This window comes from Electrona antarctica (assembly GCF_951216825.1).
Source record: "Electrona antarctica genome assembly, chromosome: 3".
Lineage (NCBI taxonomy): Eukaryota > Metazoa > Chordata > Actinopteri > Myctophiformes > Myctophidae > Electrona > Electrona antarctica.
In genome coordinates, this window is record NC_136808.1 from 38,881,849 (window position 1) to 38,898,338 (window position 16,490).

The following is a 16,490-nucleotide window of genomic DNA, read 5'->3' on the forward strand; positions in this document are numbered from 1 at the left end:
TTTTGGGGTAGTTGTTGCCATGTATAACATATTGAGTTTTTCAGAAAATGTTGAGTCAGGATTTAGAATTTGCCTCAGATCTGATGGGTTAATGCATGTCATCAGTTATCGGGTTATCAATGCGAGTCAGTCAAGTGAAGATATTTGAGTAAAAGATCCATTACAAACTAGATTTATACAAAGATTTATTTTGAACAAAGCAACATATACACATAAGATCAGGTTAAAAAAATAAGAATCTCCATTAGTTAGGCGGTGTAAAGGCCATCAGGTCACTTGGGCAGACACTTTGCCTGATCCGGTCCTTCAGGTTGGGGGTGAACAGGAGGAGGTCTGAGAGGCCTGAGAAACAAAGCAGAAAGACTGTCAAAATGGTCTCCACTGAATAGGCCTGAAGCCAACCTACAATGTGAAATAAGAGTTGGATTATCAGTCCTGGTAGGTTTAATGGTTTTCAACCTGGCAGACCCATTTCAGGCATGAAAATATAGATGGTGTACACCAAAGTAGTGCTTAAGTGGCTACTAGTTAGATTTTGCAACAAAGAAAAGCGTGTACCTCAATGGCAGCCAGTGGTAACTGGGGTGGCAATACCTGGTCCAAATCTAAGTGAGAAACAGTGACAACAGTGATTGACAGCCACATTCAGTGAATATGCAATTAAAACATGTACAAGAGGGAAGAGTTACAACTCTGGATAATCTTAGTCTGGAAGAAACCCTGCATCTCTACATTTCAATTTTTGAGGGGCGATAGTCCCTCCTATATACACACACACACACACACACACACACACACACGTTTAATGGCGTTTTAAAAACGCCATTGACAATGGAGAAATTAATGGGTTTTTTTGTCCCCAACAAACATTACATCCCATCAACAATAAAGAGAATTTTATATTTTGACAGTTTGTTTTACATCATCATTACATCACCTAATCAGTAATCACAGCAACATCATAGAGAATGTTGATAAGAGCGCCCCTCACTTCACACGGGTGTGATTTTTATAAACCAATGCCCTAATTCCTACTACAGCTTCGCAAAAAAAAAAGAATGAGCTTGTAGCTCTGCTAGTTGTGAAAAGAGGTTAAGTCACATCTATATGTTTGAAATATATTGAACCAATTAAGTATTAAGAGCTTGTGACACTGATCTATGAAACACAGGTGCTTTATACCACAATTTTAATTGAAGTATCGTTTGGACATTCAAGGTTTCCTTCCGACAGTAACGATAGGCTTGATTAATATTGACAGTCACAATGTGTCCCTCTGGTTCCTGTTGAGCAGGTAGACTCACTCTCTTCAGGGATGGAGTCATCGTCCACTTTCACATCCCAGAGCTGACTGAGGGTGGTCAACTTGGCCGTTTCAGTGGTGACCTGTGACCTGATACAGAGACCAGAAAACAATTAAACTGTGAACACAATAATAAGTCAGACTTGTGATCCATGTATACTAGTACATAACTTCATGTCAAGAGTTTGACCATCGTTCTGCATAATTTTCTCACCTGAAGTATGGCACGTCATGTTGGGGCTCCTGGGGGCTGGTTGGAGCCTGAGGGGAGCGGTGTGGGGATTTAGGAGGAGACGGTCCACTCGTCTCAGCCTCCAAGAGGGGAACAGGTGGGATGTTCAACATTGAGCTGGCAGGGGGAAAGCAGAGTTAAAAGTAGAATTGCAATCCATGGTTTGGAAACTGACTTTTCCCACATAGGTCCACGAACGAGACATGTGACAAGATAAAATTCAAGAGTCTTGAGTCAAGGAAGGCCCAAACCTGGGTCTGAGGAAGGTGTCCACAGAGCGTGGAGTAAGCGGCTCGAATTTGAATGTGTAGAGGCCAGCAGGGGTCTCAAACACAAACCCTTTAGGGGCAAAGGAGGAGGTACCCTCAGTGGCAGGCCTGGGAGCAAGGGTGTCAGATTCCACCACCAACTCAGCTTCCTCCTCACGGCGAGTTGATTCTGCACCCTGCTTCTGAGGTAATGAAACAGAACCACTTTAATCCCCACATTCAATATTTAGTTCAGACCCAAGGAGATCCAGACACCAGAGCACAATTAGTCACTGTTAACATTACAGCATGAATCCAAAAGAACACAATAGACAAATATTTACATATGTATTCAGCATCTTATTCAGTGTGAAGCATGGAGACGTAGGACCATTACACTCAGTCTATAATTAAAATCTCACCACAGCTGCAGTCTCGTCAACCACCACAGTCTTGACAACCACAGCTGCAGTCTCGTCAACCACCACAGTCTCGTCAACCACCACAGTCTCATCAACCACCACAGTCTTGACAACCACTGCTGAATTAGAACACAGAAATCAGGTATCAAGTACAGCAGGCAAATAAACAAAGTTAAAACAAGCAAAAGACTAAAGTCATAGTTAGGATATTGTGCATGCTGTAAATGGTATACCTTTGTTCTTGCCTCTGCCAGTAGAGGTTGCTACAGGCTTAGCATTGCCTCTTGTTGTCCTACCTAGAGGACAAAAAACCCAACACATTTAAAAAAGAAAATGCATTAATTGACAAATTATATGAAAATGGTTAAGGCAAAAGGTTTAACTGAAACACCAGAGGAGAATAGCAGAAAATGTGTGTACCTCCAGCAGGCTTGTCCACGTTTGAGACGGTTGCTGCACCAGCCACTGGCCCTGCTAAAAATAAAAACACAAGATTTGGATGATATCGTAGAATCTCATTGCTGAATACATTGAATTATTCAACAGTTCAATAAACCAATAATGATGAATTACAGTAAGAACTTTGTACAGCAATTTGTTATAGCGCAGGCCCATTTGTTTGAATGCATCATTATAAAGCAAGATAACTTCAGTCCCAAACATGGTTTCTGTCTCAGACTGCAATTAGTTACCTCTAGGGACAGCATTGCCCCTGGTAGCAGCTGGTTGGACTTTGGCTCTGGCAGATTGTACAGATGGTTGGACAACTTTGGCGCTGGTTGTAGCTTGGGCTGGCTGTGGCTGGACAAGAGCTGTGCGGCTCCTGGTCATTCTTCCCACTACAGGCTTGTTTGGCTGTGGGACAAGATGGAGACAAGCATAAGTAGAAGTCAATGCTCATGCAAATTGACGTGACAGAGCTGGGTGGGGTTATGGAGTTACAAGTCACCTGCTGGTCCAGCTTTGTTAAACGTGTGCCACGGGTCTGTGGCACTTTCACCGCTGCCTGGTAGGAAGGAGGGACAATAACCAATTACCATAACAGTGCAACTTCTATTAGCATTTTCAGCATAAAACAAATAAAAGTATGGTGCATGCATTGAAAACAAGTATAGCTTTATAAACATGATCATAGTGTGACAAAAAATCAGTAGTGCCACTTTATCTTGCAAAGGGGCTGGCTTTGAATGCCCTCTCACCTCACAGGGTTTGGCAACTGGAAGCTGTCGGGAGAATGAGTCTGTGGGGCGAAATAAGCCCACCTTAAAGACCGCCTTACGTTCCTTCTCCCTCGTCTCCTTCTCCTTTATTAAGCTCTTAGTCTCCTTCCATTTTTTAAGCATCTCCAGTCGTTGTGCGACAGCCAAGTCTGTGCAGAAAATAAATTGTTACAACCAAATTTCCCGTTTTGACAGCAATATAATCTTGAATGTGAACAAAATGGTAGGGTTTTAAGTAGCCCCATATGTGCCCTCTCCCTACGCTCATTCTGTAGCTCCGAGATGAGGTCACAGACAGAAACCCCTCCCACCCCGTTCAGAAACGGCGCATGTTTCCACAATTCCCCATTGCTTACCCTTTTCTTAACAATGCACCAAAACCTTGAAGTGACGTTCCGGGTTTACACTAATTTACCGTCAACAACGCCAAAGAAAATCCAACTAGCGATTTGAACCGAGCCTTTACGAAGCGAATTTTGTCAGTCGCTTCCGTGTTTATCAAGGGATTGGTGCGTGTGCGCGGGCATGTCGAGTGAACTGAAGTCAGTTGGACATTTTCGACCAGGGGAGGCGCCGGGGAGGCGCTAAAGCTTTTCAACTTCCTTGAAAAACATGCTAAACAACCGCTGTAACGCTCGTGTAACCGTTTAAAGTTGGATTTTCTTTGGCGTTGTTGACGGTAAATTAGTGTAAACCCGGAACGTCACTTCAAGGTTTTGGTGCATTGTTAAGAAAAGGGTAAGCAATGGGGAATTGTGGAAACATGCGCCGTTTCTGAACGGGGTGGGAGGGGTTTCTGTCTGTGACCTCATCTCGGAGCTACAGAATGAGCGTAGGGAGAGGGCACATATGGGGCTAGGTTTTAAGTTGCATGCATTTATACAAATCAAGCCTTACCTTTAGCAGACTGTCCAACCCGTGGCGCGGTCTCCTTAACATTGGAGATGTTGACTGCCTCCAGTGTCGAGTCCAGCTCAGGGACCTGGTCAAGCTGCCTGCGGCTGTTGACGGCACACTCCCGGTTCTCCTTTTGAGATTGTGATCTCCTCCGGGACATCTTCACCCTGAGCATAGGGACACTGACATCTCGCTGCCGCAGGAGAGAAAATTTACCAGGTGCCTCCATATCGTCTTGATTGCTGGTAGAGTCTGGTTAACAGGTGAGAAGTTATGGTAAAGACACAAAATGATATTTTAAAAACATTGTGCAAATATGCATTTAAGATTTAAGTTGTGCTTGTTACAGTTCAAATGTTAAGCTGGTGAGATATATACACCTCATGGTTTGTAAAATAAGTTCACTAGACACATTTCAACTTGTTTTCCGTGTGTCGATCCGTGCTAACGGCTAGCAAGCAAGCAACTTTTTTTTTTACAAACTTGGTCACATTAGTGGTAGTTTGTTTCAGATTGTTGAAACGGGTTTCAGTTCTTGGTTCAGTTGGTTGCATAACACGTCTTTACAGCTTACCTTTAAAGAGTGGAAATTAATGTTGATTGTTGCTGCTAAACTTAAACAACAATCAAAGATGGCGGGTTAGGTTTGAAGCAGTCTACAGAGGCTCTTATAGGCTGCACACGCTGTGTGCTGATAGGCTGCAGCTGGGTGCCTATTCTGGATAAAAGGAGTATTGACAACAAAACTATATTTGACCTCAGATAGTTCCAGTTATAATATAATACAATATATATATTATATATATTTTTTAAAGTTCCAGTTATACATTATACTCCAAATTGTTTCATAATGTTATCTACATCATTATCAGATAAATGTACCCTTCAAATTCTTGTTTATCCCCAAAATGACTATGGCTATCAAAGGTGTGCAATTTGTTGCATCTGAAGAAATATTGTGCGTTAAATGTATGTTAGTAAAACATTTGGCTCCTCATTTGTAAACTAAATGTGAATATAAAATGTAAAATAAAATGGGCATGAAAATGGTGCCGTGTTCTCAGGGCCCTGTTCCGGAAGACCTCAAATGGGATGATTATATTTTTTGGTAATCTGATTAATAAACAAACATATAAGTGCATCATATATTAGCTGATACAGGTTCAAGGGTTGTGTTACCCTGGAGTCTGGACTAAACCATTTCAATCCTAAATTCCTATCTGTTGATGCTCTTTGCTCTCCAAATGACCATCTTTTCATTTTAAGAAAAGATTGCCTTAAAGGGGAATTCCACTCACATCAAGATTAATAAATTAACTAAAAGGTTTAATTTATTCTTGTATTTTATTTATTTTACTTAAGGGACTTCAGCAACCGATCCTGAGACCTTGTCTGGGAATTAGAAAAATTAGAGATGACAGGTAATTTTTTTTTTAGATTGCTTTATAAACATGCAGGAGCCAGGGACAGCCAGCCCTAAGCCTGATACAAAGTACAATGATGCATTCTAACTTGAGGATGCCCAGTGGGCCAGTAATAAACTAAGCGCAGAGTGGTAGACCTTGTCAAGCAGTTTCAAGGTGGTGTGGGATTGCAGATTAACTCAATCATCAATTCATCATGCATGAAGTTATCATTCATTTATGGTCCTCACGTTTAAACTTGAATGCGTTAGCTGCAAATTCTTTGTTCAGTAACCTCCATAAGTAAGTAAGTCTCTATGTCCCTCCAGCTCTTACTCAAACAGAAAATGCATTTTCATGCACAGATCCAATCAGGAGAGATAACTCAGACAGGATACACATTGCAGAGAACAAATGCATAACTAATATTATTTTACGACCAAATTGAAAAGGACATAACACTATAGGTAATTAAAATGCAATTATACTCAGGGGTTATAATACCAGTGTTCACCGGAAAGACACTCCCATTCACAATTAATTGTCTCCACCAGGCCGAAGGCATGGGGAGAGAGTATGTTTTGCACTCCGTCCGTGTGTGTGTGTGTGTGTGTGTGTCTGTCCGTCCGTCCGTCCGTCCTTCCTTCCGTCCGTCCGTTACCAGCTAATCTCCATCACCGTTAACCCGGTCGATGCCAAACTTTGCACACACACTCCCTGGATGCCAACGATGAACCTCTGCCCCACATTTTCCAGAACGGCCTGTTATAGCGCCACCATGAGGCAGCTTTTCACATTTTTTAACTAAAACTGCACCGATCTGCGTGAAATGTTGCATACACACTCCCTAGAGGACAAGGACAAACCTTTTCCTGCCTTTTATAGCGCCACCAGGAGGCCGACTTTTGTAAAACACATTTTTTGATATTACTCCTCCAGATTCTGTCCAAAAATCTCACAAATCGTTACACAGTATCTCTATGGTCATGTGCTCAAGTCGGATCTGTCCGATATTTCATATTCCATCCTAATTGGCTATAATTGGCTTTCACAGTTTGCAAGATTGCCCCGTTTTGAACAAAAGCCTCAAATCATGAACGCAGCATGCAATTTACGTGAAATCTTTCACACATTTTCTTACTAGGCTGAGGAATATATCCCACCCTTTTCACATTGGCCTGTTATTGTCTCCACCAGGCCGAAGGCATGGTGAGAGAGTATGTTTTGCACTCCGTCCGTGTGTGTGTCCGTCCGTGTGTGTGTGTGTCCGTCCGTGTGTCCTTCCGTCCGTCCGTTACCAGCTAATCTCCGGCACCGTTAACCCGGTCGATGCCAAACTTTGCACACACACTCCCTAGATGCCAACGATGAACCTCTGCCCCGCATTTTCCAGAACAGCCTGTTATAGCGCCACCTTGAGGCAGCTTTTCACATTTGTTACCTAAAACTGCACCGATCTGCGTGAAACGTTGCATGCACACTCCCTAGAGGCCAAGGACAAACCTTTGACCTGCATTTTCCGCATCTGCCTTTTATAGCGCCACCAGGAGGCCGACTTTTGTAAAACACATTTTTGGATATTACTCCTCCAGATTCTGTCCAAAAATCTCACAAATCGTTACACAGTATCTCTATGGTCATGTGCTCAAGTCGGATCTGTCCGATATTTCATATTCCACCCTAATTGGCTATAATTGCCTTTCACAGTTTGCAAGATTGCCCCGTTTTGAACAAAAGCCTCAAATCATGAACACAGCATGCAATTTACGTGAAATCTTTCACACATTGTCTTATTAGGCTGAGGAATATATCCCACCCTTTTCACATTGGCCTGTTATAGCGCCACCAACAGGTTGATTTTTGCAAAACAGGTTGATTGGAACAAAATGCCTCAAATCATCCAATTGCCATACAAGGCAAACATGTTTATATTACTACTAAACATTTTGCCAAACATCTCACACAGTCCTATCCTCCTGGTGGAGACCTGTGCCCAGAAGGGCACTTTTTCTAGTTTCCATTGAACCCATTAGGGTACATTTGGTTAAATTTTGATATAATCTCAGTTACAAATGGATAAATGAACACTGAATTTTCTGTGCAATAAAGAACACATAAGACATGTGTCTTTCATTGTCCTAGGTCGTCAAACAGTGTTTTGGTGGCATGCTTTTCCAAGCTGATGAATGACAACATCCTTCCAAATGCAAAGAATGTAAAAGGTGCATACAGCATTCACATTCCACGAAATAGGCTTCTATACACACAGATGACTGTACTGTACTGTACTGTACTCTACACATACAAAGACCTTCCAGTGACTGCAGTCTCACCCTAAAATTCTACACCTTTATTTTGATTCAGGGTTTCTGTTCAGTAACCCAGTCCATGCGGTGGTTACTGTGAACTACACAGAGAGGTGCTGGGAGATCTATCAGGCCTTTAGTGTAGTCAAGCCAGCATCCTCAGCTGACCACACCATGACCTGCAGGCACCTTGTGTGGATGTTTAAGGTAACATTTTTACTTCTCTGTGATTGTGAAAACTACACTGGTGAGCACAGACTACTTTCTGACTGGGCTGTACAGTATGGGCAAAGACAGTCCAGTACTCTCTTTAGATACCTCAATTAAAGTATATTGTGTGCAGTGCACATCGTAAACAATATGAGAGATCGGAAAACAATGTGATATATGTCTTCTTTTATTTTTCCTGAACCCTGAGTCTGGTGAAGGTAAGGTTCTATGCAGGGTGTTCCATGCATAGGTTCCATCATGCCTACACATCCAACCTAGGACATACCCACTAACCAACAGAGAAATAGGGCTGGCACAGTCTGGCAGTATATATGCCATGTTTAACTGCAGAAGGGTGCCACCATGTGGCTTTCTCTCTGCGTGCAGTTGCCATGAAACCACATCCCACTACTACACATTTCTATTGTTTTTTAAGTCCTTTATTAATTGATTCATATACCAGAATGTTTAAGTCAGTTTTTATAGTCAATGTTTCTCACCGAAACCAGGATCTTGGTCTGTTTGATGCCAAGCTGACCACAGGAAAATTATTGAAGATCATGAGTGCTGAGAACATTGACACCGGAGAGTGGTCTTTTTACAACCTGGATCTAGAGGTGAGCTCTTGTGCTCTAATATCTATTTGTTCCTAATAAGAAAACATACATTAAAAGTTTCATGTTTTGACAACAAATACAAAATAAATCAAAGTAATATTTTTCAGAATAGATACAATTATTGATGTACTTACATATACAGTAGTAGTGCATAGTAGGCCTACACATCTATCCAGCCAATCTCCCTCTCCTGATCATTAATATTTTACCTGTCTATTCCTTGTAGATTACGTTCCTGGAGTTCTTAGAAGCTCTTCTAGCCTGTGCTGAAGTGAAGAGCCAGCTGATTGGTCAAGATAGACAGCAACATCCCTGTTCAGAGATAGAAGCCAAACAGGTGAGGTCACAATGATGGAGGAGGCATTAGGGCACATACACCTTTCAGACTAAAAGACATTGATCACATTTTGTTAGGACCTTTCATATTCCCTAGTCTTCTCTCCCTCTGTGTATACTAACTAGAACATCAAACCCTTTCACCCTCTGGTTTGATCACTGATTCAATTATAGAACTTTATGAACCGGTTAATGTGTATACTGTCATTTCTGCAAAAGGTGGGAAATATTCCTGGTTGGAAACAAGATGAGTTAAAGTAGGTCTCATGGAAGATGTTTGTTTATGCAGCCCGGTTCATAAAGTTCTATAATTGAATCAGTGGTCAAACCAGAGGGTGAAAGGGCCAGTTCAAAATCAGTTTGTCCCAGTGGCGTTTCCAGGAATTGCATTTAGCAAGATGTGTCGTTTTGGCATAATTTCCTACTGTACTTCTCTACACAGACAACCAGGTCCAGAGACATTCTGCAGTTGTCCTCTTCTGAGTCCCAGCAGAATCTCAGTCCCGTAGCCACCTCTCAGACAGCAGGTTGTTTTATTTGTTTTTCTAATATATACACTGATACCACTTATGCACATTGTAATATGCATATTGTGCAGCACTTTTTGAGTAATATGTACAAATGCAATTATGAAACACATTTTCACCCTGTAGTTATGTAAGTCTATGCTTGTGCTGTGTACGGTAATGTGTGGCAAATATACAATTTACAGTATGTCTTGTCTTTGATTAAACTGAACCACAGGCAACATTTGAATATCAGCAGTTATCTACTTTTCTTCCAAAAAAAAAAAAAGAATAACCAACACAAACACACTTTGTTTAAAATGCAAATCCTTGCAGTAAACCATGTCATACTGTTGTTTTTGTGTGCATTTCTCAACGATAGCCAGTGATTCTGCCACACAGTTATCAGAGGTCCATAAAAAGGAGGAATCGTTGCTGCCTCTACACAGCACAGGTACACTGAATAAGGCTTTTATCAAACATACATCTATTCTGTCCTTCAATATAAAAAAATCACACTCGTGTGAAGTGAGGGGCGCTCTTATCATACATCACATTCGTGCTTAACCAATCAAACATCACTATGGGGTACACACATTGCTCAGCCAATCAAATCATCAGTATGGGTACACATATTGCTCAGCCAATGAAATCATCTCTATGGGGTACACACAGACACACAAAGCTGGGCATAGGGGGGCTAGCGCCCCTCAAAAATAACTTAAAGTAACATGGTTGTTAAAAAAGTATGAGCTAGGCTTTTAAATATTCCCTGCAAGTCATGCCAATGTAAAAGGTTGTCTATAATTATATCCAGAACCTGCAGAAAGGGCTGCAGAGGAAGAAAAAGTGATGAGAGTTGGAGGTCCAGTGACTCATGATGATGAAATGGATCAATGGATCCAGAGGACACACCAGTTCTTCAGCCAGATCTTATTCCCTGCATACGACTACAGCAGACTGCTGAGCAGGGAGGTGGAGGAAGGGAGGTTACGCCAGGAGGCCCAGAAACGCATCAGCCTGGCCAAGGTCTTAGAACAGACCAGGTAGTCTGGTTCAAACTAGATGTGTAGAATGCCTGACCTTGATTAGTCGTCTCTCCAGCAAGAACGAGTGTCTGATTCAACTACCAATCAGTCAAATTTATTTGCATGATTTGATATCAGAAACCATAGCATGTTAAATCAGACATTAAGCACATTATCTATTATTGCATGACAAACGTGAGACTGCAAATCTGTCAAATCATGCAATATGTGGTGTCCCCGACTAAGAATTTGTATAGTCGAATCTGATTGGCCAAATGTTGGCTGTGGTCGAATATATTGCATGATATTTGCAGGCCTAGAATGTTTTTATCTAAGGAGAAGAATTGTCATTTCAAGTGATCTCTCCGTTCCAGGCTGAAAGAGTGGGAGGAAGAGGAGAGGCGGCAGCGGAAAGAGTTAGAGGAGACGGCAGCAGAGAAAGCTGATGGACAAGAGGATGAAGTCAATGTATCCTGAGTGCTGGCACCGGACCCAAAATGAAATGGTCTTTGAACACTTGATCCAGAAAAGTTGAGAACCACTGTTCCAATACCACCTAGCTTTGATCGCTGATGTACTAGGATCACCTCGATCCAGCCATGCAAACAAAAGATTTACCAATATACTCTGATACAGATATGCAACAATTATTGGAAGCAATGTATGCCCAACAGCTTTTGATGTCAACATTTCCCAGACTGTTGCTTAGCTTTTTTCTAAGCATATTACTTTCTGTACCCTTATCACATGGATTAAAGCAACAACAAAAAACTCAACTGAAGAGTTGTGTTCCAAGTCCTATGCAGTGATCATGCATTTTCTGGGGCAACATACATGTTTTCTATTGCTAGTTTGACCACTTCAGCAAATACCCTCTTCAAATAACTGAAAATAGGCCATCTACAGCTTACAGTGCATGATATACTAAATGGAAGTCATGCTGGCCAGGAATCCAGGAAACCCCTTTTGGGGTAGTTGTTGCCATGTATAACATATTGAGTTTTTCAGAAAATGTTGAGTCAGGATTTAGAATTTGCCTCAGATCTGATGGGTTAATGCATGTCATCAGTTATCGGGTTATCAATGCGAGTCAGTCAAGTGAAGATATTTGAGTAAAAGATCCATTACAAACTAGATTTATACAAAGATTTATTTTGAACAAAGCAACATATACACATAAGATCAGGTTAAAAAAATAAGAATCGCCATTAGTTAGGCGGTGTAAAGGCCATCAGGTCACTTGGGCAGACACTTTGCCTGATCCGGTCCTTCAGGTTGGGGGTGAACAGGAGGAGGTCTGATTCAGCATTTTGGGCCTGAGAAACAAAGCAGAAAGACTGTCAAAATGGTCTCCACTGAATAGGCCTGAAGCCAACCTACAATGTGAAATAAGAGTTGGATTATCAGTCCTGGTAGGTTTAATGGTTTTCAACCTGGCAGACCCATTTCAGGCATGAAAATATAGATGGTGTACACCAAAGTAGTGCTTAAGTGGCTACTAGTTAGATTTTGCAACAAAGAAAAGCGTGTACCTCAATGGCAGCCAGTGGTAACTGGGGTGGCAATACCTGGTCCAAATCTAAGTGAGAAACAGTGACAACAGTGATTGACAGCCACATTCAGTGAATATGCAATTAAAACATGTACAAGAGGGAAGAGTTACAACTCTGGATAATCTTAGTCTGGAAGAAACCCTGCATCTCTACATTTCAATTTTTGAGGGGCGATAGTCCCTCCTATATACACACACACACACACACACGTTTAATGGCGTTTTAAAAACGCCATTGACAATGGAGAAATTAATGGGTTTTTTTGTCCCCAACAAACATTACATCCCATCAACAATAAAGAGAATTTTATATTTTGACAGTTTGTTTTACATCATCATTACATCACCTAATCAGTAATCACAGCAACATCATAGAGAATGTTGATAAGAGCGCCCCTCACTTCACACGGGTGTGATTTTTATAAACCAATGCCCTAATTCCTACTACAGCTTCGCAAAAAAAAAAGAATGAGCTTGTAGCTCTGCTAGTTGTGAAAAGAGGTTAAGTCACATCTATATGTTTGAAATATATTGAACCAATTAAGTATTAAGAGCTTGTGACACTGATCTATGAAACACAGGTGCTTTATACCACAATCTTAATTGAAGTATCGTTTGGACATTCAAGGTTTCCTTCCGACAGTAACGATAGGCTTGATTAATATTGACAGTCACAATGTGTCCCTCTGGTTCCTGTTGAGCAGGTAGACTCACTCTTCAGGGATGGAGTCATCGTCCACTTTCACATCCCAGAGCTGACTGAGGGTGGTCAACTTGGCCGTTTCAGTGGTGACCTGTGACCTGATACAGAGACCAGAAAACAATTAAACTGTGAACACAATAATAAGTCAGACTTGTGATCCATGTATACTAGTACATAACTTCATGTCAAGAGTTTGACCATCGTTCTGCATAATTTTCTCACCTGAAGTATGGCACGTCATGTTGGGGCTCCTGGGGGCTGGTTGGAGCCTGAGGGGAGCGGTGTGGGGATTTAGGAGGAGACGGTCCACTCGTCTCAGCCTCCAAGAGGGGAACAGGTGGGATGTTCAACATTGAGCTGGCAGGGGGAAAGCAGAGTTAAAAGTAGAATTGCAATCCATGGTTTGGAAACTGACTTTTCCCACGAGACATGAACGAGACATGTGACAAGATAAAATTCAAGAGTCTTGAGTCAAGGAAGGCCCAAACCTGGGTCTGAGGAAGGTGTCCACAGAGCGTGGAGTAAGCGGCTCGAATTTGAATGTGTAGAGGCCAGCAGGGGTCTCAAACACAAACCCTTTAGGGGCAAAGGAGGAGGTACCCTCAGTGGCAGGCCTGGGAGCAAGGGTGTCAGATTCCACCACCAACTCAGCTTCCTCCTCACGGCGAGTTGATTCTGCACCCTGCTTCTGAGGTAATGAAACAGAACCACTTTAATCCCCACATTCAATATTTAGTTCAGACCCAAGGAGATCCAGACACCAGAGCACAATTAGTCACTGTTAACATTACAGCATGAATCCAAAAGAACACAATAGACAAATATTTACATATGTATTCAGCATCTTATTCAGTGTGAAGCATGGAGACGTAGGACCATTACACTCAGTCTATAATTAAAATCTCACCACAGCTGCAGTCTCGTCAACCACCACAGTCTTGACAACCACAGCTGCAGTCTCGTCAACCACCACAGTCTCGTCAACCACCACAGTCTCATCAACCACCACAGTCTTGACAACCACTGCTGAATTAGAACACAGAAATCAGGTATCAAGTACAGCAGGCAAATAAACAAAGTTAAAACAAGCAAAAGACTAAAGTCATAGTTAGGATATTGTGCATGCTGTAAATGGTATACCTTTGTTCTTGCCTCTGCCAGTAGAGGTTGCTACAGGCTTAGCATTGCCTCTTGTTGTCCTACCTAGAGGACAAAAAACCCAACACATTTAAAAAAGAAAATGCATTAATTGACAAATTATATGAAAATGGTTAAGGCAAAAGGTTTAACTGAAACACCAGAGGAGAATAGCAGAAAATGTGTGTACCTCCAGCAGGCTTGTCCACGTTTGAGACGGTTGCTGCACCAGCCACTGGCCCTGCTAAAAATAAAAACACAAGATTTGGATGATATCGTAGAATCTCATTGCTGAATACATTGAATTATTCAACAGTTCAATAAACCAATAATGATGAATTACAGTAAGAACTTTGTACAGCAATTTGTTATAGCGCAGGCCCATTTGTTTGAATGCATCATTATAAAGCAAGATAACTTCAGTCCCAAACATGGTTTCTGTCTCAGACTGCAATTAGTTACCTCTAGGGACAGCATTGCCCCTGGTAGCAGCTGGTTGGACTTTGGCTCTGGCAGATTGTACAGATGGTTGGACAACTTTGGCGCTGGTTGTAGCTTGGGCTGGCTGTGGCTGGACAAGAGCTGTGCGGCTCCTGGTCATTCTTCCCACTACAGGCTTGTTTGGCTGTGGGACAAGATGGAGACAAGCATAAGTAGAAGTCAATGCTCATGCAAATTGACGTGACAGAGCTGGGTGGGGTTATGGAGTTACAAGTCACCTGCTGGTCCAGCTTTGTTAAACGTGTGCCACGGGTCTGTGGCACTTTCACCGCTGCCTGGTAGGAAGGAGGGACAATAACCAATTACCATAACAGTGCAACTTCTATTAGCATTTTCAGCATAAAACAAATAAAAGTATGGTGCATGCATTGAAAACAAGTATAGCTTTATAAACATGATCATAGTGTGACAAAAAATCAGTAGTGCCACTTTATCTTGCAAAGGGGCTGGCTTTGAATGCCCTCTCACCTCACAGGGTTTGGCAACTGGAAGCTGTCGGGAGAATGAGTCTGTGGGGCGAAATAAGCCCACCTTAAAGACCGCCTTACGTTCCTTCTCCCTCGTCTCCTTCTCCTTTATTAAGCTCTTAGTCTCCTTCCATTTTTTAAGCATCTCCAGTCGTTGTGCGACAGCCAAGTCTGTGCAGAAAATAAATTGTTACAACCAAATTTCCCGTTTTGACGGCAATATAATCTTGAATGTGAACAAAATGGTAGGGTTTTAAGTTGCATGCATTTATACAAATCAAGCCTTACCTTTAGCAGACTGTCCAACCCGTGGCGCGGTCTCCTTAACATTGGAGATGTTGACTGCCTCCAGTGTCGAGTCCAGCTCAGGGACCTGGTCAAGCTGCCTGCGGCTGTTGACGGCACACTCCCGGTTCTCCTTTTGAGATTGTGATCTCCTCCGGGACATCTTCACCCTGAGCATAGGGACACTGACATCTCGCTGCCGCAGGAGAGAAAATTTACCAGGTGCCTCCATATCGTCTTGATTGCTGGTAGAGTCTGGTTAACAGGTGAGAAGTTATGGTAAAGACACAAAATGATATTTTAAAAACATTGTGCAAATATGCATTTAAGATTTAAGTTGTGCTTGTTACAGTTCAAATGTTAAGCTGGTGAGATATATACACCTCATGGTTTGTAAAATAAGTTCACTAGACACATTTCAACTTGTTTTCCGTGTGTCGATCCGTGCTAACGGCTAGCAAGCAAGCAACTTTTTTTTTTACAAACTTGGTCACATTAGTGGTAGTTTGTTTCAGATTGTTGAAACGGGTTTCAGTTCTTGGTTCAGTTGGTTGCATAACACGTCTTTACAGCTTACCTTTAAAGAGTGGAAATTAATGTTGATTGTTGCTGCTAAACTTGCTTCTCTCGTTGCTCGTTTCTTCCACCCTGCGCAGCCGTTTTCATTAAACAACAATCAAAGATGGCGGGTTAGGTTTGAAGCAGTCTACAGAGGCTCTTATAGGCTGCACACGCTGTGTGCTGATAGGCTGCAGCTGGGTGCCTATTCTGGCCACGGGAGACTAGCTAAACCTAATCGCGCGATAAAAGGAGTATTGACAACAAAACTATATTTGACCTCAGATAGTTCCAGTTATAATATAATACAATATATATATTATATATTTTTTTTAAAGTTCCAGTTATACATTATACTCCAAATTGTTTCATAATGTTATCTACATCATTATCAGATAAATGTACCCTTCAAATTCTTGTTTATCCCCAAAATGACTATGGCTATCAAAGGTGTGCAATTTGTTGCATCTGAAGAAATATTGTGCGTTAAATGTATGTTAGTAAAACATTTGGCTCCTCATTTGTAAACTAAATGTGAATATAAAATGTAAAATAAAAT

General features: G+C 41.8%; 3 protein-coding genes across 4 annotated transcripts; 1 reads left to right on the forward strand and 2 right to left on the reverse strand.

Annotated features, from left to right (window-relative positions):
• Positions 1-240: 240 nt before the first annotated feature.
• LOC306920131 (disks large-associated protein 5-like) lies at positions 241-4,570 on the reverse strand. The gene is made up of 12 exons (XM_079496760.1): positions 4,323-4,570; positions 3,405-3,574; positions 3,155-3,211; positions 2,898-3,060; positions 2,626-2,679; positions 2,439-2,501; positions 2,206-2,324; positions 1,787-1,986; positions 1,518-1,652; positions 1,305-1,393; positions 559-605; positions 241-342 (listed from the first exon to the last, which is right to left on the reverse strand). The coding sequence occupies exons 1-12, from the start codon at positions 4,549-4,551 to the stop codon at positions 307-309; spliced, it is 1,362 nt and encodes a 453-aa protein (XP_079352886.1). The 5' UTR covers positions 4,552-4,570; the 3' UTR covers positions 241-306.
• Positions 4,454-11,490, forward strand: LOC306920132 (radial spoke head 10 homolog B-like). 2 transcript variants are annotated; one of them, XM_079496761.1, is made up of 9 exons: positions 4,454-4,585; positions 7,868-7,947; positions 8,090-8,238; positions 8,751-8,858; positions 9,085-9,195; positions 9,637-9,721; positions 10,083-10,154; positions 10,518-10,746; positions 11,103-11,490. In XM_079496761.1, exons 2-9 carry the CDS (start codon positions 7,908-7,910, stop codon positions 11,203-11,205), a joined length of 897 nt encoding a protein of 298 aa, XP_079352887.1. In that variant the 5' UTR covers positions 4,454-4,585; positions 7,868-7,907; the 3' UTR covers positions 11,206-11,490. The 2 variants fall into 2 exon arrangements, with proteins under 2 accessions (XP_079352887.1, XP_079352888.1); XM_079496762.1 differs by having other exon boundaries at positions 10,518-10,729.
• Positions 11,491-11,934: 444 nt separating this feature from the next.
• On the reverse strand, positions 11,935-16,054 carry LOC306920277 (disks large-associated protein 5-like). The gene is made up of 13 exons (XM_079496978.1): positions 15,951-16,054; positions 15,377-15,618; positions 15,090-15,259; positions 14,840-14,896; positions 14,583-14,745; positions 14,311-14,364; positions 14,124-14,186; positions 13,891-14,009; positions 13,472-13,671; positions 13,206-13,340; positions 12,995-13,081; positions 12,261-12,307; positions 11,935-12,044 (listed from the first exon to the last, which is right to left on the reverse strand). The coding sequence occupies exons 2-12, from the start codon at positions 15,603-15,605 to the stop codon at positions 12,262-12,264; spliced, it is 1,323 nt and encodes a 440-aa protein (XP_079353104.1). The 5' UTR covers positions 15,606-15,618; positions 15,951-16,054; the 3' UTR covers positions 11,935-12,044; position 12,261.
• Positions 16,055-16,490: the final 436 nt, after the last annotated feature.

What these genes read in the sequence shown, in the direction of transcription:
- LOC306920131 (XM_079496760.1), bottom strand. Translation starts at nt 4,551, where the DNA reads ATGGAGGCACCTGGTAAATTTTCTCTCCTGCGGCAGCGAGATGTCAGT. An exon ending in CATGACGTGCCATACTTCAG is followed by an intron (nt 1,394 to 1,517) that starts GTGAGAAAATTA and finishes TCTCTGTATCAG; the next exon opens with GTCACAGGTCACCACTGAAA. An exon ending in TACCACTGGCTGCCATTGAG is followed by an intron (nt 343 to 558) that starts GTACACGCTTTT and finishes TTTGTTTCTCAG; the next exon opens with GCCTCTCAGACCTCCTCCTG.
- LOC306920132 (XM_079496761.1), top strand. Translation starts at nt 7,908, where the DNA reads ATGAATGACAACATCCTTCCAAATGCAAAGAATGTAAAAG. An exon ending in CAGAGATAGAAGCCAAACAG is followed by an intron (nt 9,196 to 9,636) that starts GTGAGGTCACAA and finishes TTCTCTACACAG; the next exon opens with ACAACCAGGTCCAGAGACAT. An exon ending in GCTGCCTCTACACAGCACAG is followed by an intron (nt 10,155 to 10,517) that starts GTACACTGAATA and finishes AATTATATCCAG; the next exon opens with AACCTGCAGAAAGGGCTGCA.
- LOC306920277 (XM_079496978.1), bottom strand. Translation starts at nt 15,605, where the DNA reads ATGGAGGCACCTGGTAAATTTTCTCTCCTGCGGCAGCGAGATGTCAGT. An exon ending in GGTTGGACAGTCTGCTAAAG is followed by an intron (nt 15,260 to 15,376) that starts GTAAGGCTTGAT and finishes TTTTCTGCACAG; the next exon opens with ACTTGGCTGTCGCACAACGA. An exon ending in CAGTTGCCAAACCCTGTGAG is followed by an intron (nt 14,897 to 15,089) that starts GTGAGAGGGCAT and finishes CCTTCCTACCAG; the next exon opens with GCAGCGGTGAAAGTGCCACA.